The 26,382-nt window shown below is 42.5% G+C and overlaps 1 protein-coding gene across 1 annotated transcript in view; it reads right to left on the bottom strand.

The window, feature by feature from the left end:
• Positions 1–753: 753 nt before the first annotated feature.
• Positions 754–26,382, bottom strand: part of LOC120978839 (sodium/glucose cotransporter 4-like) — a 93,878-nt gene continuing 68,249 nt past the window's right edge. The window contains exons 9-16 of the mRNA XM_040407213.1: positions 22,909–23,044; positions 21,551–21,658; positions 19,542–19,692; positions 13,641–13,809; positions 13,344–13,559; positions 8,050–8,176; positions 4,594–4,668; positions 754–1,233 (exon numbers count right to left, since the gene is read on the bottom strand). Of these exons, the coding sequence (XP_040263147.1) occupies positions 1,025–1,233; positions 4,594–4,668; positions 8,050–8,176; positions 13,344–13,559; positions 13,641–13,809; positions 19,542–19,692; positions 21,551–21,658; positions 22,909–23,044 (1,191 nt within the window). The 3' untranslated portion in view covers positions 754–1,024. The remainder of the gene's footprint in view (positions 1,234–4,593; positions 4,669–8,049; positions 8,177–13,343; positions 13,560–13,640; positions 13,810–19,541; positions 19,693–21,550; positions 21,659–22,908; positions 23,045–26,382) is intronic.

Raw genomic sequence — 26,382 nt, forward strand, 5'->3', positions numbered from 1 at the left:
GTGTCCGACTTTACTAATTTGACCCTAGACATTGTCAACTTCTCCAAAATTTGGTGCAACATTTTGCTTCAAAATTGCTCTACAATTCTGGCCTAAAATTCTGCTGCAAAGTAAGCCAACCAATAGTTGGTAAGCAGCTAGAAAAAAGTGTCTATCCCTGCACCAGATTTATCATCCAGACTGAGCCACTGAGATATTGTAAATCTGGTGGACGTCTAGACAGCCTGCCTAAGTTTACTTTATCTAAAGGATTATTAAAGTAAAGTAAGAGCTGCACTGAGTCAAACAGGTCATACAGGTTAGATAGATATCACAGATCCCACCAATTTTAGATGGATTTGGTGACAATAGTATATAAGGACAACCTAGTTTTTCACCAACATCTGTGTTGAAGTCAAACAAGATTGGGTGTGTTAGGATTCAACGTGCCTAGTCCTTTGTTCCTCTGGGAGAAAGAAAATGTGAATGATTATAGACGTGCTGGGGGATATAGCAAGGGGGACAAAGTATTGAGTTTGTTGAAGTCTATCATGCCCAATCCTTCATGCCTCCACCACCGGATATCAGGAGAAGATCAGGAGACCTCCATACACATTAGATAGTCAGCTCACATTTATCTGGAAACATTTCTTTGCATTACTTTCCCCTAACCACAGAGGGAGCAAAATGTGGACATGGGCATCACCAGTAAAATGGAGTACAACAAAACCGTCTACTGTTATTAGTAAGTGTGGGTGCATGGTAATATTTGTACATGAAATTCTATGTAACCTTTATTTTTAGTACATTATTGTCACAAAAATCTTTTAGTGCTAGAAAACCTTTAAAAACGGACTCCAGTGTACAGTGAGATGTGGAGGGTAAATAGATATAAAATACATGTTCCATAGAAAAACATGGAGCCACCTGGAGTTCTCCTACAAGAAGATCCAAAGTTTGAGGTGACATTTCTGGTTGTGATATTTTACAATTGTTGCCAATTGAAACTGTGACTACAAACATAATTCTTTCTGCTCAGTGTAGTTTATCCGAAGTAACCCCAGAGGAAAACATTGATGGCCAGAAGGATGACGGCATTGACATTGCACACGTTCCTCCAGAGTGGCTTCTCTTCAATACTGGTCAACTTCCTCTGCAACCTCATCTCTTCTTCTTTGGACAATTTCACTTCAGGCTGCATGGATATACCGCAGAACCAGTAGTACAACTTTTTCCAACAAGAATATGTTGAGGCTGTAAGAAGACAACGGACATAATCATTACACCCAGGTCAGGAGGATGTACTGGAGCACAGAGAAACATATGGCTCACATAATGTCCATGGAAAGCTAGATAGAAGGGTGTCATCATCAAAAGAGATTGTTTTTTAGTATTTAAATTATAAAGCACATCTACTGTAGGTATAGTTGGCATCTTAGTGAATCCATAATCGCTGATCAACTTTTACTTAGATCACGTATCCAAGTATCCAAATATCAATGTAAACCACCAAGCACTTCACACAGAGTTCATCAAACTTTCTTGGAATTGTATTAAGATCAATGTGTCTGAAACATTCTAACCAAGGAATCATTTAACCTGTGCTACATTATAAATAAGAAAGAGGTTATCTGGGATAGGCCATCAATATCAGATCCATGGGAGTTCCACCCTCATGATCGCTGATTGAAGGCTCTGCAGTGTTCTGGCGTGTTCCATATTCTCTTCATTGTTTAGAGGCACAGCTCAGTATATTTCATAGCAGCTATGTCTGATATTACACGTCAAGGAAATTGGACTGAGTTCTAATACCATTTCAATCAGCTGATTGCTGGAGAAGCTGGCAGTTGGACCTCCACTGATTTGATTTTCCCTATGATAAGGCCATAAAATATCAAATTCCTTTAAATAGTATTCTTGTCACTGGTTCTTTTTTTGACTGTATACTTTAAAACATTGAAAGTGACAGAAACATTATTTCCAAAAATAGCTAATATGAATATCTGGTGATACAGATGGAGAATAAAAGAGGAAGGAGATAGAGAAACCACTCTTCCAAGTCAAATGAAACCTCAAAATAGAGGAAAAGAGCTTTTCCAAATAATACTTGTAACTTATTCTTAAGACAAGGGATAAGACTCTAACTACTGGGGAGCCAAACTCCTGTTTGGCTCTATATCTATCAGTTCCATAGAAGTGAATGGAGTGGAGGTTATACATCTGCATGACCACTCCATTCTTATAGGGAACTCCGAGAGGTCAATTTTTTGTAATCTCTAGGGCAGGGGGGCACAACCTTTTTTGGTCTCGGGGCCGCATTGTCACATTGCTCTATTTCAAGGGGCCGCAAAAAAAAAGTTAATCAGCACTTGTTTGCATCAGCCTATTACACAGGCTGATGCAAAGTAAATGGGGAGGAATAATCACTACCACAGTCACTGCTCCCTCATTCAGTTCTGTTGATTATTGGCAGCAAATTCCTGATTACACGGTGAGATATGCTGGCAATAATTGTACGTCTTTCATCCTGATAAAGCATGCAAATCAGCCAACAAACGAGCTGATCAGCGGCAGTGGCGTGACAAGGGTGTTTGGCACCCGGGGCGGGTCCTTTCTCTGGCACCCCCCCCCCCCAAATACTTTAAGAAACCATAACCCCTCACAGTAGTATTGCCCTCATTGTTTTGTACAGATGTTATGCCAACATTGTGCCCCCTTCATAGTAGTTATGCCCTCATTGTGCCCCTCTCACAGTAGTTATGTCCTCTCTGTGCCCCTTTCACAGTAGTAATACCCTATCTGTGCCCCTTCACAGTTGTAATGCCCTCTTTGTGCCTCCTTCACAGTAATAATGCTCCTTAATAGTAGTAATGCCCATTGTCCCCTTTCACAGTAATAATGCCCATTGTGTCCCTTCACAGTAATAATGCCCAATGTGCCCCCTTCATAGTAATAATGCCCTCTGTGTCCCCTCCATAGTAGAAATCCCCATTGTGCCCCTTTAATAGTAGTAATGCCCTCTGTGTTAGTAATTCCCATTGTGCCCCCTTCACAGTAATAATGCCCTCTGTGCCCCCTTCATAGTAGTAATTCCCTCTGTGCACTGTGCCCCCTCCATAGTAGAAGTGCCCATTGTGTCCCCTTCACATTAGCAATGCCCTCTGTGCCTCCTCCAGAGTAGAAATGCCCATTTTGCCCCTCCATAGTAGAAATGCCCATTGTGCCACCTTCCCATTAGCAATGACCATTGTGCCCCCTCCAGAGAAGAAATGCCCAGTGTGCCCCCTCCAGAGTAGAAATGCCCATTGTGTCCCCTTCACATTAGCAATGCCCTCTGTGCCCCCTCCAGAGTAGAAATGCCCATTGTGCCCCTCCATAATATAAATGCCCATTGTGCCCCCTTCACATTAGCAATGCCCATTGTGCCCCCTCCAGTGTAGAAATGCTCATTGTGCCCCCTTCACATTAGCAAAGCCCATTGTGCCCCCTCCATACAATAAATGCCCACTGTTCCCCCTCCAGAGTGGAAATGCCCATTGTGCCCCCTCCAGAGTAGAAATGCCCATTGTGCCCCCTTCACATTAGCAATGCCCATTGTCCACCCTCCAGAGTAGAAATGCCCATTGTGCCCCCTTCACATTAGCAATGACCATTGTGCCCCCTTCACATTAGCAATGACCATTGTGCCCCCTTCACATTAGCAATGACCATTGTGCCCCCTATAAAAAAAAACAAAAAAAAAAACACAGTACCTACTCACCTTGTCCCGTTCCGGAAGCTCACATACCTCTCTTCTCTGCCGGCACAGATCACCCTGCAGCACTGTGTGGGCGGAGCTTATGCAGATTCCCGGGTGCAGGCACCGCCAACACATTCTGGCAGTGCGATCCGTGTCTGCAGGCTGAATGGTAGAGCGGGGAGAAGTCTTCCTACTCTACTATTCAGAGCGCCGCCGGCCTGAAGGAGGGGAGGAGCGCGGGGAGCTGAATGACAGAACAGCAGCTGCCTGTGCTCCAACAATGAGCGCTTCCATCTGTATTGATGGAAGCGCTCATTGCTTCTGGCACCCACCTGAGAGCGGCACCCGGGGTGGACTGCCCTCTCCCTTAGTACGCCACTGCTGCAGAGCGCTCCTTGAGAAGAAGGCAGAAGCGCTGATAAACTGCGCCTGCCTTCTCCTTGGCTCCCCCACTCTCACCAATAGCCAGGGACCCGTCCTGCTCCAGACTCCTGCTATAGTACAGGGGCAGGAGCTGTCATCCTTCCCTGTGTGGTGCTCCAGGAAGAAAGTGTTTCCAGTAGGACGGGGGCCGCAAACCTTGGCTCCGGGGGCCGCATGCGGCCCACGGGCCACAGGTTGTGCACCCCTGCTCTAGGTGATCCAGTGAACAGACACTTAACCCCAATCCTATGAGCATGAATTCCCTGTTGAATTATTACTCATGTGCAAATTGGTGCCCAGCTAAATTGATATAGAAATTACAAAAAATTGAAGTACAGTAGCTTCTGTAGGATCTGGAGGTCATCTTAAAAGTAAGCAGGTGTGAAGTGGATGCAATAAAAGGGCATATTATTATAGTATAGGCTTGTGGAATGAATAATCTGTGTACTTACCATCATTGCTTGTTTTCTGCTCCTGTACAAAATAAGTGTCTTGGAGAATTTCAATTTGTGGCATCAAGTTTCCTTCTGCGGATATAAACATAAGCAAACCTTTTTGAGAAAAAATACAGTGGCACAGATTTACTACGAGTTAGACGTGTAGAAAGGGAGGCTTTAAAGGGAATCCCCACAATCTTGGATTAATATCTGTCTGCTATAATTAGAAATGAGCGAAATTATGAAAAATGTGATTCGGCTGTTTTGTCAAATTTCACAAAGAAATTCGCTTTGTGAGGAATTACTTTGTCACGAAGCACATTTCTTTGTATGTAGCAGGCGCAATGACTGGGAACGGCGATGGTGCTGCCCCCAGTCATTGAACCTCTAAGATGCCACGTTCATCACTGATCGTTTCATACAGCAGAGACCTGCGGCTAATTACCATGAACGGCAATAATGCCAATTGTGGTAATTAAAGGCTTTAGATGTCGTGATCAAGCGAGATCACGGCATCTAAATGCGCTTCCGGGCTTCCTACCGATGCCCCGTGCGGCCAATGTGGGCGTCAGTAGTTGCGCTGAATACTTTCAGCCTCGATTATGAGGCTGATAGTATTCATGCTGCAATTCTTATTTTGGCCGCCAGATGGCAGGCCAGTATAAGAAATAAGCAACTTCTAATTAAAATGTAATTTTTAAAATCCCTGATAAAACAAAATCAAAAATTAAAAAACACTATTTATAGGCTCATATATGAGCTTCAAAATCATCACAAAAAAATGTTTAAAAAAATGTTTAAAAAAAATATTTAAAAAAAATATAAAAAAAGTTTAAATCACCCACCTATCATCACAACCAAAAACGCCTATACTATTAAAATATAAAAAAAAATTCCAATACGGCAAATGGCGTAAAGGAAAAAAGGGTCAAAATGGCCAATTTGCCATTTTTTCATTGCTTCTCTTACCCAAAAAAATTTAATAATATCTGATCAAAAAAATCATGCACACTCCAAAATAGTATCAATAAGAACTACAGATTTTTACTCAAAAAATGAGCCCCAAAACAGCCCAGTAGACATAAGTATAAAAAAGTTATGGGCGTCAGATTATGGTGATGTAAAAATTTTTTTTTTTATAAAAGTTTCTTTTTTTTTTAACACTATTTAGACATAAAAAACCTACACATATGGGGTATCGTTGTAATCGTACTGACCCAGAGAATGAAGCGCAAGGGTCAGTTTTGCCATTAACAAGAGTCCGTGGGAAAAAAACCCGTAAAACAGTGGAGGAATTGCGTTTTTTTTTCCAATTCCACCCCATTTGGAATTTTTTTTACCACTTCCCACTACATTTTATGCCATAATTAATTATGGCCTTAGAAATTACAACCTGTCCCGCACAAAATAAGCCCTCATACAGCTATGTGACCCAAAATATAAAAAAGTTATGGCTCAAGGAAAATAGGGAAGAAAAATGAAAACACAAAAATGATAAAACCTCTGGTAGCCTAAGGGTTAAAGCTGCGCTGAAACACATTGTCAGGACTGCTGGGTGCATGCACTAGAGTCCTCACCATTATCCTAGCACAGCAATTTGGACTGTGTATTTCAGTGCAGTTTACTATTTTTCCGATTTTTAAGACATACATTTTGGTACAATTTGGTGCAAGAAGATGCATCTTATTTGATGATCTTTGCCCAGAGAAACAGCCCTTTTTAATTAATTAATTTCTCCTTGTCTAAAGTGACTAAAAACACTAGGTTTGCCTTTTTTCTTCTAATGGAGTCAAAATGTGCCTTAATTTAAGACAAAATTCAATTGCAAAGGCAATAGTAATTCAGGGCCAATATTCAGATGTGTATTCCAGCTGGGGTTCCTGACATATCAGGACCCCAAGGTCCCCCGAACCCAGCAAAAGAGAAGGGTTAAAAGAATCGAGTGCAATGGTGGGATGACATTCTTACATGCATCTACAATAATCATGCTAAATCTACCACAACTAATGATATGGAAATTAGGGCAGGGCATGCAGTCAAAAAAAATAAGTTATAGGGTGGGTTCACACTAGCGTTAAGGATTCCGTTATGGCTTTCCGTTATAACATGGTTATAACGGAAAATAACTGAATCCATAAGACGGAAGGACGGATCCGTTTTGCTGCCTATAGACTTGCATTATGACGGAATGCAAAACGGAAGCCTTTTTTCCAATAGAAGTCTATGGGAAAGCATAACAGATCCGTCTGGGTCCCGTTATGCAAGACGGAAAACAAAGTCCTGTCGACAGGACTTTGTTTTCCGTCTTGCATAACGGGACCCAGACGGCTCAGTTTGTTTTCCCATAGACTACTATTAGGATGAAGCAAAACGGAATGCCTCTTAAAGGCTTCCGTTTTGCATTCCATCCTATGGATTCCGTTATTTTCTGTTATAACGGAAAGCCATAACGGAATCCCTAACGCTAGTGTGAACCCACCCATACAGATGTAGCAGGGTTAGCACTCAAACTCTTAACTCACATTTCTTAAATTATCGTGTTATCTTGAAACAAAAGCCATTGAAAAGCAATTGAAGGTGTTTGCTTAAAGAGGACCTTTCACCGATTATTACACCATGAACTAAGTATACAGACATGGAGAGCGGCGCCCGGGGATCTCACTGCACTTACTATTATCCCCGGGCGCCGCTCCGTTCTCCCGCTATGTCCTCCGGTATCTCCGGTCACTAAGTTATAGTAGGCGGAGATTCCAGTCACTAAGTTATGGTAGGCGGAGTCTGCCCTTCTTCTGCTCTAGCGCTGGCCAATCGCAGCGCAGAGCTCACAGCCTGGGAGGTTATTTTCTCCCAGGCTGTGAGCTCTGCAATGCGATTGGCCAGCACTACAGCAGAACAAGGGCAGACTCCGCCTACCATAACTTAGTGAACGGAGATACCGGAGGACATAGCAGGAGAACGGAGGGGCGCCCGGGGATAATAGAAAGTGCAGGGAGATCCCCGGGCGCCGCTCTCCATGTCTGTATAGTTAGTTCATAGGGTAATAATCAGTGAAAGGTCCTCTTTAATTTAGATAACACATCTCGGAAATCTCAGAATTGAGTGTTAACTCTAGTACATCGGTAGGTGCTTGTCCAATGCAATTTAAATGTATCATGCCTATAGAGGTTAGTAAGGGGTCTAGAAGCTTTGAAAGGATTGTCGAGTTCAAACATTTTGGGAACACACTGTAATATATATATATATATATATATATATATATATATCAGCCTCCCTGCAGCTTGTTCCCAAAAGATTAGCACTTGTTCAGCCCTTGTCATGCCCAGGATCTGTAATAACTGTCACATTGAACCTTGTATATACAATAATATATTTTATAATGTAATTATTGGTCATGAATTTCATTGACACTTTGGTGGAGGGTCTAAATAGAGGTCCTGAAACTCAAAGATTACAGAGAGGAAAATCTCTCACCTGGCTCTTTCTGAATAGGTGGAACAGTTAAAGATATTGCAGCTATGTCCTTTGAACTTTCCATTTCAGCTGTCAGGTAAAGAGTTGGATCTGGTCTTTTTCGAGTCCACCAAGTCATACGACCAAGCTAGAAATGACGAAGGAGTGCAAAGTAGTTATCATTTTTAACAGTCCTTGACAAGGTTCTAGACTATGAAGAACCACCACTGCAGTTCTTGTCCCTAGAGATGACGTGCACTCTCTCTAGTTCAGGGCCATACCTACAAGGGATGCAGAGGTAGCAGTTGTACCTAGTTCCTGGTGACTGAAGGTTCTCTGACCCATATGAACATACCAGTAGAATAAATGGCACATGGTAGGTGCATAACCCCATTTCAGATTTAGTCATTCAGTAGCTTACAATATAGTTTCTATCTAGTCTATTGTTCAGTGGAAGTAAAAATATGCTTTATACAGATAATACAAAAAAGGCTTTTACAGTAGATTTCATAACTGCTAGGTTACATGGAAATTCTCTTCCCACTTAAGGGGGTTGTGTAGGTTTAGGGGGAGGTTGGTAAAGAGTAGCATACTCACTTGCTTTAGGACACTGGCTCCCGGCTCTTGCACTCTTTGGCCTCAATTGCTCTGCTCGGGTCCCAGGATGTAAACTTCTGGTTTGACATACAGTACAGACCAAAAGTTTGGACACACCTTCTCATTTCTTTATTTTCATGACTATGAAGGCATCAAAACTATGAATTAACACATTTGGAATTATTTACATAACAAACAAGTGTGAAACAACTGAAAATATGTCATATTCTAGGTTCTTCAAAGTAGCCACCTTTTGCTTTGATTACTGCTTTGCACACTCTTGGCATTCTCTTGATGAGCTTCAAGAGGTAGTCCCCTGAAATGGTCTTCCAACAGTCTTGAATGAGTTCCCAGAGATGCTTAGCACTTGTTGGCCCTTTTGCCTTCACTCTGTGGTCCAGCTCACCCCAAACCATCTCGATTGGGTTCAGGTCCGGTGACTGTGGAGGCCAGGTCATCTGGTGCAGCACCCCATCACTCTCCTTCATGGTCAAATAGCCCTTACTTTCAAAGTTTTCCCAATTTTTTGGCTTACTGACTGACCTTCATTTCTTAAAGTAATGATGGCCACTCATTTTTCTTTACTTAGCTGTTTTTTTCTTGCCATAATACAAATTCTAACAGTCTATTCAGTAGGACTATCAGCTGTGTATCCACCTGACTTCTCCTCAACACCACTGATGGTCCCAACCCCATTTATAAGGCACGAAATCCCACTTATTAAACCTGACAGGGCACACCTGTGAAGTGAAAACCATTTCAGGGGACTACCTCTTGAAGCTCATCAAGAGAATGCCAAGAGTGTGCAAAGCAGTAATCAAAGCAAAAGGTGGCTACTTTGAAGAACCTAGAATATGACATATTTTCAATTGTTTCACACTTGTTTGTTATGTATATAATTCCACATGTGTTAATTCATAGTTTTGATGCCTTCAGTGTGAATCTACAATTTTCATAGTCATGAAAATAAAGACAACTCTTTGAATGAGAAGGTGTGTCCAAACTTTTGGTCTGTACTGTATGTAATTGCAGCCAATCATCGACTGCAGCACTGACCTTCTCCCCTTTCATCACATGACCAAGGGAAGTAGGTCACCTCTGTGGCCAGCTACTGGCTGCTGCAACGTCAAAGAGGTAGTCTAGATTCACGGACTCGAGTGGAGCATTGGAGGCCGGAGAACGCAGGAGCCAGGAAGCAGGTAATTATGCTTCCACTTGCAGGTCTGCCCAAGAGGTGAGGAGGGCTTGCAAAAAAAAGTGTACAACTCCTTTAAAGGGGTTGTCCAAGTTATTTTTGGGTCATCAATAAAAAGGTGAGGATAGGTCATCAATAAAAAAAAACTTAGACAACCCCTTTAAGTAAGAAGAGAATTTCTATGTAACCTAGCAGATATGAAATCTACTGTAAAAGCCTTTTTGTGCTATCTGTATAAAACACATTTTTACAATTATTTTTTTAACACTATGCTGTTGCCCAGAATGGGGAAGGGGGGAGAGGAGCACTATGGGGGCATCTACTAGGGGGCATTATACTGGCATACATGGGGGGAGAGGAGCACTATGGGGCATCTACTAGGGGGCATTATACTGGTACACATGCGGGCAGAGGAGCACTATGGGGACATCTACTAGGGGGCTTTATACTGGCACACATGTGGGGAGAGGAGCACTATGGGGACATCTACTAGGGGGCTTTATACTGGCACACATGGGGGAGAGGAGCACTATGGGGACATCTACTAGGGGGCTTTATACTGGCACACATGGGGGGAGAGGAGCCCTATGGAGGCATCTACTAGGGGCCATTATACTGGCACACATGGGGGGAGAGGAGCACTATTAAAGTATCTAATGGGGGCATTATTTATTGGCACAAATGGGGGGGCATTATTTACTGGTACACATGGGAGGGAGGAGCACTATGGGGGCATTATTTACTGGCACACATGAGGGAGAGGAGCACTATGGGGGCATCTACTGGGAGCCCTATATATTAGAATTATACTGGCACTATGTGGGGGAAAGAGCCATATGAGGGCATCTACTGGGGGCCCTATATATTGACATTATATACTGTCACACATGGGAGCACTGAGGAGAAGTGGGAGAGAGGAGCACTATGGGGGCATCTGCTGGGGGGCATTTTATACTAGCACAAACTATATGTGCAATATGGAATGGGGATGAGTACCATAGTGGCATTTTATACTGGCATACATTATATGGGCACTATGGGGAAGGGGGGAGAGGAACATTATCAGGGTATCTTGTTGGGGCACTCTATAGGGGCATTTTATACTGGCACATTATGTCAGGCACCATGGAACGGGGGGAGGAGCACTATGGGGCATCTACTGGGGGCACTATATAGGAGTATTTTATACTGGTGCAAAATTATGGGGCACTATGGGGACATTAGCTCAACTGGGGGCACTAAGAGTGTTTATTTGGGGCACACAGTAGGGGGCATTGGCACACATGAGGGCACCATAGGGACATTGGCTCTACTAGGGGCACTAAGAGGAGTTTTTTTTTTTTTACTGCCACACAACAGGGCATTTTTTGTATCATTATTTTTGGAGGACATTGTGTTTATTAATGTCAGGGACACTATTTGCTGGGCACAGTTATTTTTTAGGGGACTGTGTGCCAATAATTATTGAAGAGGCACTATCTGGTACTAGTATTTTCAGGGGGTTTATCTGTTTCTGCAGTATAGTATTGGGGAGCACAGCAGGCACAGGATGGGGTGTTCAGAAGGTTGGAGGATGTTGGAAAAGTAGGAAACTAAGATGTCTGTCTGTGAAACTCTGCAGAGAGAAGAGACGGCTGAAAGGAATCATCATGGTGGTCCGGTCTGAAAGGAGAAGATGAGGAAAGAGAACGTCACTGGATGTACAAGGTATGTGGCGCTGTATTAGGCTACTTTCATATCTGCATTAGTGATACTGGCAGGCTGTTCCAGCTGAGAACAGCCTGCCAGAAGTCACTAAATCCGGCACTCCTAGATGCAGACGGGACGCCCGCCGGCCCCATTAACTATAATGGGGTACGATAGAGATCCGGCCACAATCTGGCAAAAATGCAGAGAATCAGCGGGACATAAACCGCTGCATGCTGTGGTTTGTGTCCGGATGGATCGTAGTGCCGCGGGTGTGAGTAGTGCCGCGGGTGTGAAAGTAGTCTTACCTTGTATGTTTTATATTGCTGTATGTAATATTAGGAGGGAATAGGTTAGGTTGCCAATTTGGCCCAGTGAATGGAGAGGACCAGGCACATTCTTTGCACAGGGGCTTTTTTATTTACAATAATACACTGCTGGGCGGGAGCTTCCGCCCAGCAGTGTATTCGTTGATGTCACTGGCTTTGATGGGCCAGCTTTAGCGCTGCCCTAGCCATTTTACAGGCTAGGGCAGCGCTAAAGCCCGCCCATCAATGCTGGTGATATCACCAGGCTAACTGCTGGGCAGAAGCCTCCACCTGGCAGCCCTAAGGAAAGCCCGGTACATCACCGGAACTCCTGAAAATGCCTTTGCCCTGCGCAATTCAGCACAGGGCAAAGGAGAGCATCAGAGTATAAAATTCTCTGATGCTCTAGTCAGGGGGGCTGCCTGGGTGAAATTCTGGGTATGTCCGGGTTCAGCTCTGAATCCGGACAACCCCTTTAAAGCTGTTCTCTGATGGAATTCACAGAGAAATAACAGTCTCCTGAAACTAAAAGCTGAAAACAATTAAAAAAATAAGCAGAATGCAATAATAAAATAATGCCTCCAAAAATGCCCATAGCCTTTAAGATCGAGACTTACATTTACAATGGCACATTATTAAAGCCTACATTCAGGTGATGTACATCTACATATGGTGCTTTATAGTTATTGGGTTAAAGAAATTGCCCTAGACAACACTTTTCTAGATAGCTCCAAACATTTTTCTGGGGAATGTTGCCATCATGTGATCACAGGATTTTTTTAAATATACAACCTAGTCAAATTAATACATCTATGACCCCCGAGTCCACAGAGCAAGAGCAGCTGCTTATTAGAGCTTCTCAGCTCTGGTTCATAGAGGGGGCCCCTAATGGGGCATATCAACAGGGGTTGTCCTAACGGAATGGCCCCTTTGAGTAGAACATGCACATTTTGAAGTCCATAATGAAGCACAATTTATTACTTAATGGGGTTGCCTGGGTTCAGAGCTGAACCCGGACAAACCTTCATTTTCACTCAGGCAGCCCCCCTGACTTGAGCATCAGAGCAGTTCATGCTCCGATGCTCTCCTTTGCCCTGCGCAAAATCGTGCAGGGCAAAGGCTATTTTGTTTACAATAACACAATGCCGGGCGGAGGCTCCCGCCCAGCAGTGTGTTCGGTGACGTCACCGGCTCTGATGGGCAGGCTTTAGCGCTGCCCTAGCCTTTTACTGGCTAGAGCAGCGCTAAAGCTGCCCATCAGTCCTGGTGACATCACCGGGCTTCCTGAGCAGCCGGAAGAAGAAGCTTCATCTCACCTGCAAGAGACCGTCACCGAGTATAAGAAAACAGTCACTTCTGGCTAAGAATTTCCTATATGAAAACGGGGCTTCAGAAATATGTAGGTAGGACATGCATGTATGTAATATGTATGTCACTCTAGTACTATTACACCAATGTCCCCAATCCCGGATAACCCCTTTAATTTTACAATTTCTAAGAAATTAACAAATAACCCACTGCATCCTCACCTCATTGTCGGGTATGGCTTTTGTGCACAAACTGATCACAATGCAGACAACTGACGTCAATCCAAACAGAAGGATTGCAAAATACAAGTAGTGGACATCCTTGAGTACTGAAGGTCTTGTGTCCTCCTCTCCACAATTTGGAGCTACATACACAAAATCCATGATCATTCGTATCACGCCTACCACCAGGCCAATAAGCAAACCCCAGAAAGCACCCTGTCAATAGATACAACACATTTAGTGTCAGTGATGGATATGTTCAGTAGATACAATAGAAACTTACTAGCAGACACTTACGGGTTCATTGACCCTCTTGATAAAAATTGCTAGAATAAATATTGCAGTGACAGGCGGAGAGAGGTAGCTGGTGACAGACTGCATGTAGTCAAAGAGGAGACCACTATTTGCTGCTTGTATTATGGGGATCCACAAAATGCTGATAACCACAAGTATGACAATGAAGACTCTGCAAAGGAGAAACGTGAATAAAAAAAAAGGTTTATGAGTTTTTAGGAGAAATGTACAAACCGGATTCCAAAAGAGTTGGGACACTATTCAAATCGTGAATAAAAACTGAATGCAATGATGTGGAGGTGCCAACTTCTAATATTTTATTCAAAATAGAACATAAATCACGGAATAAAAGTTTAAACTGAGAAAATGTACCATTTTAAGGGAAAAATATGTTGAATCAGAATTTCATGGTGTCAACAAATCCCCAAAAAGTTGGGACAAGGCCATTTTCACCACTGTGTGGCATCTCCCCTTCTTCTTACAACACTCAACAGACGTCTGAGGACCGAGGAGACCAGTTTCTCAAGTTTAGAAATAGGAATGCTCTCCCATTCTTGTCTAATACAGGCCTCTAACTGTTCAATCGTCTTGGGCCTTCTTTGTTGCACCTTCCTCTTTATGATGCGCCAAATGTTCTCTATAGGTGAAAGATCTGGACTGCAGACTGGCCATTTCAGTACCCGGATCCTTCTCCTACGCAACCATGATGTTGTGATTGATGCAGAATGTGGTCTGGCATTATCTTGTTGAAAAATGCAGGGTCTTCCCTGAAAGAGATGACGTCTGGATGGGAGCATATGTTATTCTAGAACCTGAATATATTTTTCTGCATTGATGGTGCCTTTCCAGACATGCAAGCTGCCCATGCCACACGCACTCATGCAACCCCATACCATCAGAGATGCAGGCTTCTGAACTGAGCGTTGATAACAACTTGGGTTGTCCTTGTCCTCTTTGGTCCGCATGACATGGCGTCCCAGATTTCCAAAAAGAACTTCGAATCGTGACTCGTCTGACCACAGAACAGTTTTCCATTTTGCCACACTCCATTTTAAATGATCCCTGGACCACCTGAGCTTGTGGATCTTGCTTAGAAATGGCTTCTTCTTTGCACTGTAGAGTTTTAGCTGGCAACGGCGGATGGCACGGTGGATTGTGTTCACTGACAATGGTTTCTGGAAGTATTCCTGAGCCCATTCTGTGATTTCCTTTACAGTAGCATTCCTGTTTGTGGTGCAGTGTCATTTAAGGGCCCGGAGATCACGGGCATCCAGTATGGTTTTACGGCCTTGACCCTTACGCACAGAGATTGTTCCAGATTCTCTGAATCTTCGGATGATGTTATGCACAGTTGATGATGATAGATGCAAAAGCTTTGCAATTTTTCGCTGGGTAACACCTTTCTGATATTGCTCCACTATCTTTCTGCGCAACATTGTGGGAATTGGTGATCCTCTACCCATCTTGGCTTCTGAGAGACACTGCCATTCTGAGAAGCTCTTTTTATACCCAATCATGTTGCCAATTGACCTAATTAGTGTTAATTGGTCTTCCAGCTCTTCGTTATGCTCAAATTTACTTTTTCCAGCCTCTTATTGCTACTTGTCCCAACTTTTTGGGGATTTGTTGACACCGTGAAAATTAGAATCAACGTATTTTTCCTTTAAAATGATACATTTACTGGGATTAAACGTTTGATCTGTCATCTACGTTCTATTACAAATAAAATATTGACATTTTCCATCTCCACATCATTGCATTCAGTTTTTATTCACAATTTGTTTAGTGTCCCAACTTTTTGGGAATCCGGTTTGTAGTATTACCTAGATTAGTGTAATGCAAGGACAGCTCAAGTCCCCCAGAACGGGAGCCACTTCTGCAGATCATATACTTGGTTCCAAGCAGAAGACCCCTCTCTATGTTATCCACCTTCCTAAACAGATGATGTGAGAGTGATAATTGTTGACCTTCCTCCTATATACAGTTGCAAGAAAAAGTATGTGAACCCTTTGGAATGATATGGATTTCTGCACAAATTGGTCATAAAATGTGATCTGATCTTCATCTAAGTCACAACAATAGACAATCACAGTCTGCGTAAACTAATAACACACAAATAATTAAATGTTACCATGTTTTTATTGAACACACTATGCAAACATTCACAATGCAGGTGGAAAAAGTATGTGAACCCCTAGACTAATGACATCTCCAAGAGCTAATTGGAGTGAGGTGTCAGCCAACTGGAGTCCATTCAATGAGATGAGATTGGAGGTGTTGGTTACAGCTCCCCTGCCCTATAAAAAAACACACACCAGTTCTGGGTTTGCTTTTCACAAGAAGCATTGCCTGATGTGAATGATGCCTCGCACAAAAGAGCTCTGTCACGACCGCTATCCCAGCAGCAGTCGTGTCGCACCAGACGGAGGGGAAGGGGGACCCTTATCTACGGATGGGAAATAGAATGGCCACCCCTGACTAACCCTAAGCTGGCACCTGTCTGCCCTGATACCCTAGACGGGGTGTGAACCCGTGCGGGGAGCAGGATGCCTAAACCCTCAGTCGCCCTAACAAGACTGGACTGGGGAAAGGCCGATGGGAGCGCTAGTCACCATCACTCACGTCTAGGAAAACAACAGGGGAAGACAGCAACAAACAAACAACAGCAGAGATAGACTTATCCAGTCACGAGCAGAGAAGGCGATCCCAAACACGACAGTCCGCGCCGGACAAGAGCTCCACAGCAACACCATCAAACGATCTCCTTCAAAGGTCAGAGTAGCACTGGAAGTAAGGACTATATCTGGCAATGACTGCAAGTGAAACTGAAACTAATATAGTATCTGGGAGTGGCAGACAGGACTCACCTGAGAAGGATGCCTACAAACTCCCAGTCAGGACAAAAAGGTTCACAAGGCAAAACCTGGATGACATACCCTGAACCACAGAGCAAACTCACAAGCTATCGCGAGTAGCAAGTCGCTGCGACCTTCTCCTCCCAGACCTGTCTGGATCTGTCACAGTCGTGACAAGCTCTCAGAACACCTACGATTAAGAATTGTTGACTTGCATAAAGCTGGAAAGGGTTATAAAAGTATCTCCAAAAGCCTTGCTGTTCATCAGTCAACGGTAAGACAAATTGTCTACAAATGGAGAAAGTTCAGCACTGCTGCTACTCTCCCTAGGAGTGGCCGTCCTGTAAAGATGACTGCAAGAGCACAGCGCAGACTGCTCAATGAGGTGAAGAAGAATCCTAGAGTGTCAGCTAAAGACTTACAAAGTCTCTTGCATATGCTAACATCTCTGTTAGCGAATCTACGATACGTAAAACACTAAACAAGAATGGATTTCATGGGAGGATACCACAGAGGAAGCCACTGCTGTCCAACAAAAAACATGTTTACAGTTTGCACAAGAGCACCTGGATGTTCCACAGCAGTACTAGCAAAATATTCTGTGGACAGATGAAACCAAAGTTGAGTTGTTTGGAAGAAACACACAACACTATGTGTGGAGAAAAAGAGGAACAGCACACCAACATCAAAACCTCATCCCAACTGTGAAGTATGGTGGTGGGGGCATCATGGTTTGGGGCTGCTTTGCTGCGTCAGGGCCTGAACGGATTGCTATCATCGAAGGAAAAATGAATTTCCAAGTTTATCAAGACATTTTGCAGGAGAACTTAAGGCCATCTGTCCACCAGCTGAAGCTTAACAGAAGATGGATGTTGCAACAGGGCAATGACCCAAAGCATAGAAGTAAATCAACAACAGAATGGCTTAAACAGAAGAAAATACCCCTTCTGGAGTGGCCCAGTCAGAGTCCTGAGCTCAACCCGATTGAGATGCTGTGGCATGACCTCAAGAAAGCGATTCACACCAGACATCCCAAGAATATTGCTGAACTGAAACAGTTCTGTAAAGAGGAATGGTCAAGAATTACTCCTGACCGTTGTGCACGTCTGATCTGCAATTACAAGAAACGTTTGGTTGAAGTTATTGCTGCCAAAGAAGGTTCAACCAGTTATTAAATCCAAGGGTTCACATACGTTTTCCACCTGCAGTGTGAATATTTACATGGTGTGTTCAATAAAAACATGGTAACATTTAATTCTTTGAGTGTTATTAGTTTAAGCAGACTGTGATTGTCTATTGTTGTGACTTAGATGAAGATAAGGTCACATTTTATGACCAATTTGTGCAGAAATCCATATAATTCCAAAGGGTTCACATACTTTTTCTTGCAACTGTACAGGTAATATTGATGACCTCTCCAGACAATAGGGCATATGCTGTATATAATAAAGCTAGAATACCCCTTAAAGACAGTCCTTACAAAGACTGATATAAGTCTGACACTTCTAATGTCTACTGGACAACTAGCAATAGGTCAACAACTTTTTGGTTACTTTGCTTACCATTTTTTTTTCTATTGTCCTAGGATGCTGATACATCACTGGATTTGTAAATCTTAACTTTTTTAAAAAAAAAATATGAAAGTTAGAGAATTGTGAAGCTCTATCTTTACAGTATTGTGTGAGCAAATGTTGGCACGATCCCATATTCAATTCTTATGTTATGCAGGTTTGAAGACAACATGGCGGAGTCTGCAGTCAGATTTCATTGCAAAGGAGGCCAGGGCAATGATGTTTCGGTTTTTGAAAGGAACATCTACGGCTTGTTTCACATATGCTTGAAACAGATCTGGCAGGCTGTTCTGGCTGGGGACAGCCTGCTGGATCCGTCCCTGTTGGGCACAACTGTGTTCTGCCAAAATTCCATCCTGTCCCATTCACTATAATTCCCGGCCGGACCAGCCTGCCAGACCTGTTTTACGCATATGTGAAACAAGCCTACCGTAGACACTCCCTGTAACATAGGTGCAAACATTTGATGAAACTAAGGTGCCCTTTGTACTCCACTGTCAAAAGGGTAAAAAAATAAAAATAATTGGGTTGCCAATTTTAAAACTGGCCACTTCAACACTGATGGTGAAGACTGTTCCGAGAGAACTCCATCCAGAAATCATGGATGTCATCAATGACATGATTCTGGTAGACTGTTGAATTTCTGCTTTGAAGATAGTTGAGGCTCTGAATAATTCCAGAGAAAGAGTTGGGTCCATAGTTCATGTTCATATGGACATGCGATAGGTGTCTGCCAAGTCAGTCTCGAAAGTGTTTCCTACTGCATGCCTCAAGAAAACTTATGCAGCAATTTCAGTAGGATGCTAAAGCTTTCCTGTTTGAACTGGTGATGATGGATAAGACATGAATATTTATGCATTCATAAATCAAAAGTTAGTACAATGCAGACAGAGTGATTCTATAAATCCAAAAAAGTTCAGCGTACGTAAGTTTTCATTCTGCTTTCTGGGATAAAGATGGGATACTGCTTGTGGACTACCTTTCAATGGGTCCACTATCAAACCTGTGTATTACACAGGTTGAAGGAGGCATTAAAGTAAAAGAAAATATTAAGTAAAGTTGACCCAAGAAGTCATGTTCTTGCACGACAGTACCTTGTCGCGCACAGCAGCCATCAACCAGAACAACTTGCTGACCTAGCCTTCGAGGTGCTGGATCATACTCCTTATTCACCCGATCTGGTACCCTCAAATTATCATCTGTTTTCTAATTTGAAGAAACACCACAAGGAAACCCAAATTCAACTCTATTTCTAATTCAATTGCAGTGACTGGCCCCTGGTTGGCCTCCCAAACAAAGGAATTCTATCTGAATGGGTTGAAGAGGTTTCAACACAATAGACAGAAGTGCATTCATATTCAAGGGGTTGTGTTGAAGAGCTGAAAATGCTGATTCTATCAGATTTTTTTTGTGGTCGAAACGAAGACCTTATCAGAACCCCCTCATATTTACTAGAAATATGAATGTCCACACTGTACCTGCCGACAATCATAAGCTCTTTTTCCGTTGCATTCTTGCGTATACGTATCCAGATATCGAGGGTAAATATGGTACTGGCACTATTGAAGATGGATGTGAGAGAACTCATTAGAGCTGCCATGATTACTGCTATCATTAAACCCTTTAATCCTAGAAGAAGGAAATAAAAATCTGTAAAACTGAGCTGTCATTCATTTAAAAGACTGTATGGTCTGACCCATCGAAGCTCCATAACATAACGAACATAGTACAATTTAAATGGGAATGTACTTAGTGACTGGTGAAGATATTGTATCTGACTTTACAAGAGTTATCATGTGGCTACCAACTGAATAATGCAATTCTATGAATAAGATATTATCCCAGATTGTGCCTTAGTGCTCTGTGCCTAAGGACAGAATGCTGTATTCAATGTCTGTAAAACCTTGTGTATACCTCCAAATTCTGTATGAATCCAAAAGAAGAAGAATTGTGGCAGGCTTTATTAGATGCATGTAGGTATTCTGCCACAGAAGCATAGCATCTAAAGGCGAATAACCCAATACCTATGGCATCTGATGGAGCTTCTAGGGCAACATGCCACTCCTTACACTGCTATACAGCCTCTGTCCACACCACCTTACTTGATCCCTTAGAGGGAGTCTGTCACCTGTTTTATATTACTCTATCCAAGGGCAGCATAAACTAATGACATAGACCCTGATTAAAACACTTGGCCACATAATTTTTCTTTTGGCCCGAGTGTTTTCTTAAAATGCCTATTGAGAAGGACCTGAGCACTGAACAATACTCATGAGCATCAGGCTCCTTCCTGCTCTGTGGTGGACAGATAGCGCTATTCCTATAATCTGCATATAAAAAGTTAGCAATCCGTGGCAGGGAATGGGGAAGTTGGGGGCTCATGAATACAAGGACTTCCGAATGCTCCATCAGTCCAACAGAAGTGAATGGATCAACTTTTGCACTGCTGCTCCATTCAGAGAGGGACTCAGGGACTCTGCCGTTCTTGAGATGGCTGGTGGTATCAGTCGGACTTCCCAGGATACGACATGTATCACCTATCCTGAGGTTAGCTGATAAATACTTTGTGGGATAACCCCTTTAAGAAAAGAATTGGGCAAAAGCAAATGAATGTGACCCTGAAATCAGTCATTCCAATCAAGTCAGTTCGACTGAAGATGTTTTTTTTTTAAAATAAGACATCTATTTCCGGTGTCCAAAAATACGATTGGGAAGACCGCTGATCTAATATAACTTTCTTTCAGCTACCAAAAAGCAAATTTTGCCTCTCAAGATTTTCTAGTAGCTATTAGGCAGCTGCTACGAGTGACAATTAGAGATGAGCAAATTTCATATTTTGAAATTCGTTCATACTTCGTTTGGTGGTAAAAGGTGAATTGCGTTATGGATTCCGTTACCACTGACCATAACGCAATTCTATGACAGAATGCATAAGGGAATGCCTTTAGAGGCATTCCGTTATTCATTCTGTCATAATAGAAGTCTATGGGCTACAAAACGGATCCGTCCCGTTTCCGTTATGCAGGGGAGTCCTCTACTGCATAACGGAAACAGGACATAACTTCATAGAATTGCGTTTTGGTCCGTGGTAACGGAATCCATAATGCAATTCCCCTTTTACCACCAAACGAAGTGTGAACGAATTTCATAAGTGGAAATTCGCTCATCTCTAGTGACAATATCTGAAAGTCTCTATTATTGGCAAAATGTCTCCTGTCACTAAAATCGAAGAGTCTCTAAAGAGTTACCGAAATTAATGAGCCACCATCTTATACATTATAATGTTCTGACTTATAATGCATGATCCAGTGTGCTAGACCCCTGCTATGATGGCCATATGTCCTAATTCGACATATGGACAGGGAATATTCTCATTTTCCCTTCACTTAGTGCCATCCAGTTTTGTCTCACACAGTTTAGATACATGAGGCCCATTATGTCTGTAGTAAGTGGGATTCCCAAAATAGATAATAAGTTGACATCTCACCAACAGGCATCAGTCTAATTACCAGCTTGGGATATGCAACATTTGAGCAGCTCACATCAATGTCACAGTATTTCCGGCATTCGTCAGGGTGAACACAGCCGATCTCATCTGCAAAGAACATTCAGTAAAGTTGGTGAACTGGATCAAGGTTTTTAGAAGCCATCTTGCAGTACCTTTGTAGAAACGGACTTTCTAAATATCACTTATTCAACAGTACCAGTCTGCATTCTGCGCCTTTAAGGGCTTGTACGAGATTTGAAAAATAGGTCTGTCCATAGGCTGTGTTTCTTATTGCAGTTCATCTCTATTTACTTATATAGGGATCAAGTGCAATACTAGATACAGACCGTGGGCAAGAGTAACGCTGCTAGACTATTTTTTGCAACTCAACCATTCTTTATCATGTCCTGCAACCCTTTTAATGAAACAGAAATGTAAAAATCTTACATAATGATCTTCTTATAGCTAAACGTGTAACCATGACAAGGGAAAATCCTCTACATGTACTGTAGAAGAAAGGAAGTTTCACCATCAACATAGAAGAGGGTTCTTCAGTGTAAGAGCCGTGAGGCTATGAAGCTCTCTGCCACAGGATGCTGTGATGGTGAACACGCCAAGAGTTCTAAAGGAGCATTGATGCCTTTCTTAAAAGTAATACAAGTTCTAAACACTAGGTTTCTGGAAATGGGATCAAGTCTGACGGCCATAATTCCCCTACAATGGAGCAACTGGTGATATCCTCATAAGATCTTTTGCCTTCCTCTGCACTTTTTGCACTTTGGATTGCTGTGTTGAGACTCTTAAATGAGGCTCCACCGTGTTTTTGTAGATGGTCTCACTAAGATCAGCTATTGTTTTGTTTGAGTAGTCTCCAAGGCATTGCTCCCGGTTAGCCAGAATCCTACTCCACACTGATAAGGGGCAACACCCCGAAACAGCTGTCTGTGGATGGATAACTGGCTTAGGCCTTCCCCTGTCACATCCTTAAGACTTATAAAAGAGCTGGATCTTGACATAGGGGCCACTTAATATGGGGGATCTGGTGATCTCTGGACACCCCTTTGCTTGGTTTTCATTATTTTAAGGGATATCTGGCTTTCACTGTGTTGAAGACCCTTAACTGGGGCTCCACGTTTTTTACATATTACTGTTTCCCATAGAGCTTTGCACTTTGGATTGCTGTGTTGAGACTCTTGAATGAGGCTCCACTGTGTTTTTGTAGCTGGTCTTCCTAAGATCAGCTATTGTTTTGTCTGGATCATACTAGTAAGGTTATAGGATGGACTAGGTGGACCTGTTTCATTATTCAACCTTATGAACAATGTAACTATATGATTATAAGATCTATTGTATCTTACCTGGATATAATGCTCTGCTGATCATTCCAGGCAGTACCACAAAGAACACGGGCAGAATTTTCAAGTAGCCCCCAACAATAGAGCCCCCTTTGGCATGGGATAAGCTTTTGGCCGACAAAGACCTCTGCACAATTACCTGGAATACATTTTCAATGGACATTAAATGATCCATCCTCTAATTTGTGTGTTCAGTATTATGTTGAATTCTGGGTGCCCATTTCAAAGCACTTCATCTTTGATGGGACTCTGACAGCAGTTTTGACCATGCAAAACTGCTGACAGCACTAGAGAGAGACTGTGGAGAACAGTATAAATATATCTTCTGTGGAGCTTTTATTATCAGTAGTATGACTATGAAGTTTTATTCTGTCAGGTTCTGCTCCTTAAGTACGCTGGAGGCAGAGTTACATTGGAGTGCTCTCTGTTCCCAGCATTGAGCTGTTTCACAGCTTCTTCTCTATGTTCTGAGTGACAACTATATCATCCAACTAGAAGACCACTATTGCTGTCACTCAGAGTAGAGGGGATGAACTGTGAAGGAGCTCAATGTAGAGAAGAGAGAGCACTTTACAGTGAAACTCTGCCTCCCGAGCAGTTGCAGGGCAGAATCTGGTGGAATAAAACATCATATTCACATTACTTCTGATAATGTAAGATCCACAAATGGTATATTTGTCCTACTCTCCTTGTCCCCTACTGATTGCTGTCAGCAGTTCATCATGGTTAGAACTAATGACAGACTCCTTTTAAGAAGTTGTTGGATTAAGGGGTGGATTAATATCAGTTGAAGGTCATCAAAGGGGTTATCCAGTAATTTGTATATTGATAAACCTATCCTCAGGATAAGTCATCAATATCAGATCGGTAGAGGTCCGACTCACAAAACCCCCACCGATCAGCTGTTTGAAGAGGCCACACGGTTCAATGAGCACTTAGGCCTTTTCCTAGACGACTGACGTCCCTGTACATTGATCACATGGCCTAGGTGCAGCTCAGTACTCTTCAAGTGAATAGGCCTGAGCTGCGATACCAAGCACAGCTGCTATACACTGGATAGCCCTGTTCCTAAAAAGCTGTAAAGAGACTGCAGTGCTCACTGGAGCTTCGTTGAGCGCAGTGGCCTCTTCATAAGGGCTCATGCACACGACCGTATGCCCTCCGAGACATACGGTCCATGAGCGGGCCATATGTCCCGGTGCGGCATACATTGTGCGCACGGGAGCGCATAGCATCATAGATTACAATGATGCTGTCCGTTGGGCTGCCTGCGGGACTATTGTAAGATCTTATGAGTGCAGGACAATGCACATTGTAATCTATGATACTGTGCGCTCCCGTGCGGACGATGAATGCTGCACAGGGACATTTATGGCCCGCTCATGGACGGTATGTCTCGCGGGGCATACGGTCATGTGCATGAGCCCTAAAGCTGATCCATAGGGGTGATGGGTGTTGGACCCCTGCCAAAATGATATTGGTGACCTATCCTGAGGATAGGTCATCAATATCAAATTTCTGGAAACCCCTTTAAGAATTATCTGTGCCCCTGGTTTATGGATATTTCAGGTAAAATATAAAGGGCTCAAATCCTAAAACAGACTGGGGTAGCTGTAGGGATTGCACTTTTTCCACAGTTGCCCAATGTCTTTCTGCTCTTGTCTAAAACTGTGATGTAAGCAATAACGTACAACAAATCATTATACTGGGGCCTATAGTTAAAATACAGCATTACAGCAACAACTTTGATGTATCCTTACAGGAAAACAAGTTGCAAGTTACCATGTAGACATTGCAAAAAATACAGCCCGGTTGGCTTATTTGCAATTTCCTTAAGGTCACATGCAACTTTCTTACCCAATGGGTTAGCCATGTACTAATTAAAGACTCAGTAAAGGTGCCATTTTTGGAAAATATGACTGTAAATTTAATGTTGATGGATGAATAACACTTCCCAAAATGCAAATCAACAGCTTTTGTCAACATTGCATTAGGAGAGAAAGTGTAATATAAAGGTATAATTATGAATAGAACATCCTTATGCTTACAGGACAGAAGGTTTCATCATCATCATCATCATTAACGGGGATTCTTTACTGTAAGAGTAGCAAAGCTATGGGACTCTATGTTGTAACTGCAAATTCATTAAACAGGTTTAGGAAGGGTCTGGATGGCTTTCTTAACTGTAAATAAAGGGGCACTAAATTTCTGGACTTGAGACACTGATCCAAGAATTTATTCAGACTGGCAGATTTGGAGTTGGGAAAATATTTTTCTCCTTTAATATGGTGCAATTGGCATCTGCCTCATGGGGTTTTTTGTTTTGTCATCTTCTGGATTGTAGGATTATAGGTTGAACTTCCTGAATTTGTGTCTTTCTCCAACCTTACCAACTATGTAACATGTAATATGGCAATATTACTTGTGGTGTTATAGATATCAAAATGGTTTTAGATAACAAATGAGTAGAACCCTCTAACATTCTTTTGGCTGGCCATAAAATCATCAATGTCTAATCCCAAAACAAGAACACAAATTTTATCTAAACAAAGCCAGGGAAACAGAATAACTTCACCCGAGTCAACGTCAACTCAATCAGCGCTCTGTAAGGTATACTAATTAATGAACTCCCCAAATACTGCCTCTAATCCCTCCACGTTTGATATACACTTGTGCAGAACAGGTGCATTGTAAAAGGTTCGATTAAGGTATTATGAGGTCACTATGATGCCCACAACAAAATACATGTTAGTTGAGAGATTTTAAGTCAAAATCTTTGTTAAGCTGACCTCAAAAGGCTATTCACATGTACACAAGCCTCTTCATGACATCAAAGGAAAGGCTAGTGGTGAATCTGCAGATTCTTCTTAAGGTGTGTGTCCTACTACTAGAGCTAGTCCCAGGCTACGAGGCTTGTACAACTTTGTAACGCATTAAGTTCCTTTTCTTTTATCCTTTTTATTTTCCAACTGTTATTTTTTGAATTGTATGTATATGGTGTTGTAGTCTTACATTCTGATAACCTCACTGTTATACGCGCTGTCCTGTGGATATTAAAACTTAACTTTAATAAGAGCCTTCTTGTGTTCTTAACAATTACATGAAGAAAAGTATATCCCCGAAACGCGTTGTACCGCTTGCTCAATAAAAGAACCCCTAATCTAATCCAACCACTGGGTGGTTTTTGCGCCGTGGGACATTCCTATTCCTTAATGAAGAAGAGTTAGGCCCAGTTCACACTTCAGTTATTTGGTCAGTTATCTCCATTAGTTATATATTTGTGTGTTAACCCTGTGAATGCTAGAGAGCATAGTGGGTTTGAGTGGGTAATTGTGAGTTACCTAGTTCAATGCGCCTTGCCTGCCTACTATGACAAGTGGTGGCAGCTAAGATCCCTTAGACGTGGATGTCAGATAGCTGAGGGGGAAAGATTTAGCATAACCCTGTTGATCAAAGTAGCGAAGTGGAAAGTTGACT

This window comes from Bufo bufo, chromosome 9 (genome assembly GCF_905171765.1).
Source record: "Bufo bufo chromosome 9, aBufBuf1.1, whole genome shotgun sequence".
Taxonomy (NCBI): domain Eukaryota; kingdom Metazoa; phylum Chordata; class Amphibia; order Anura; family Bufonidae; genus Bufo; species Bufo bufo.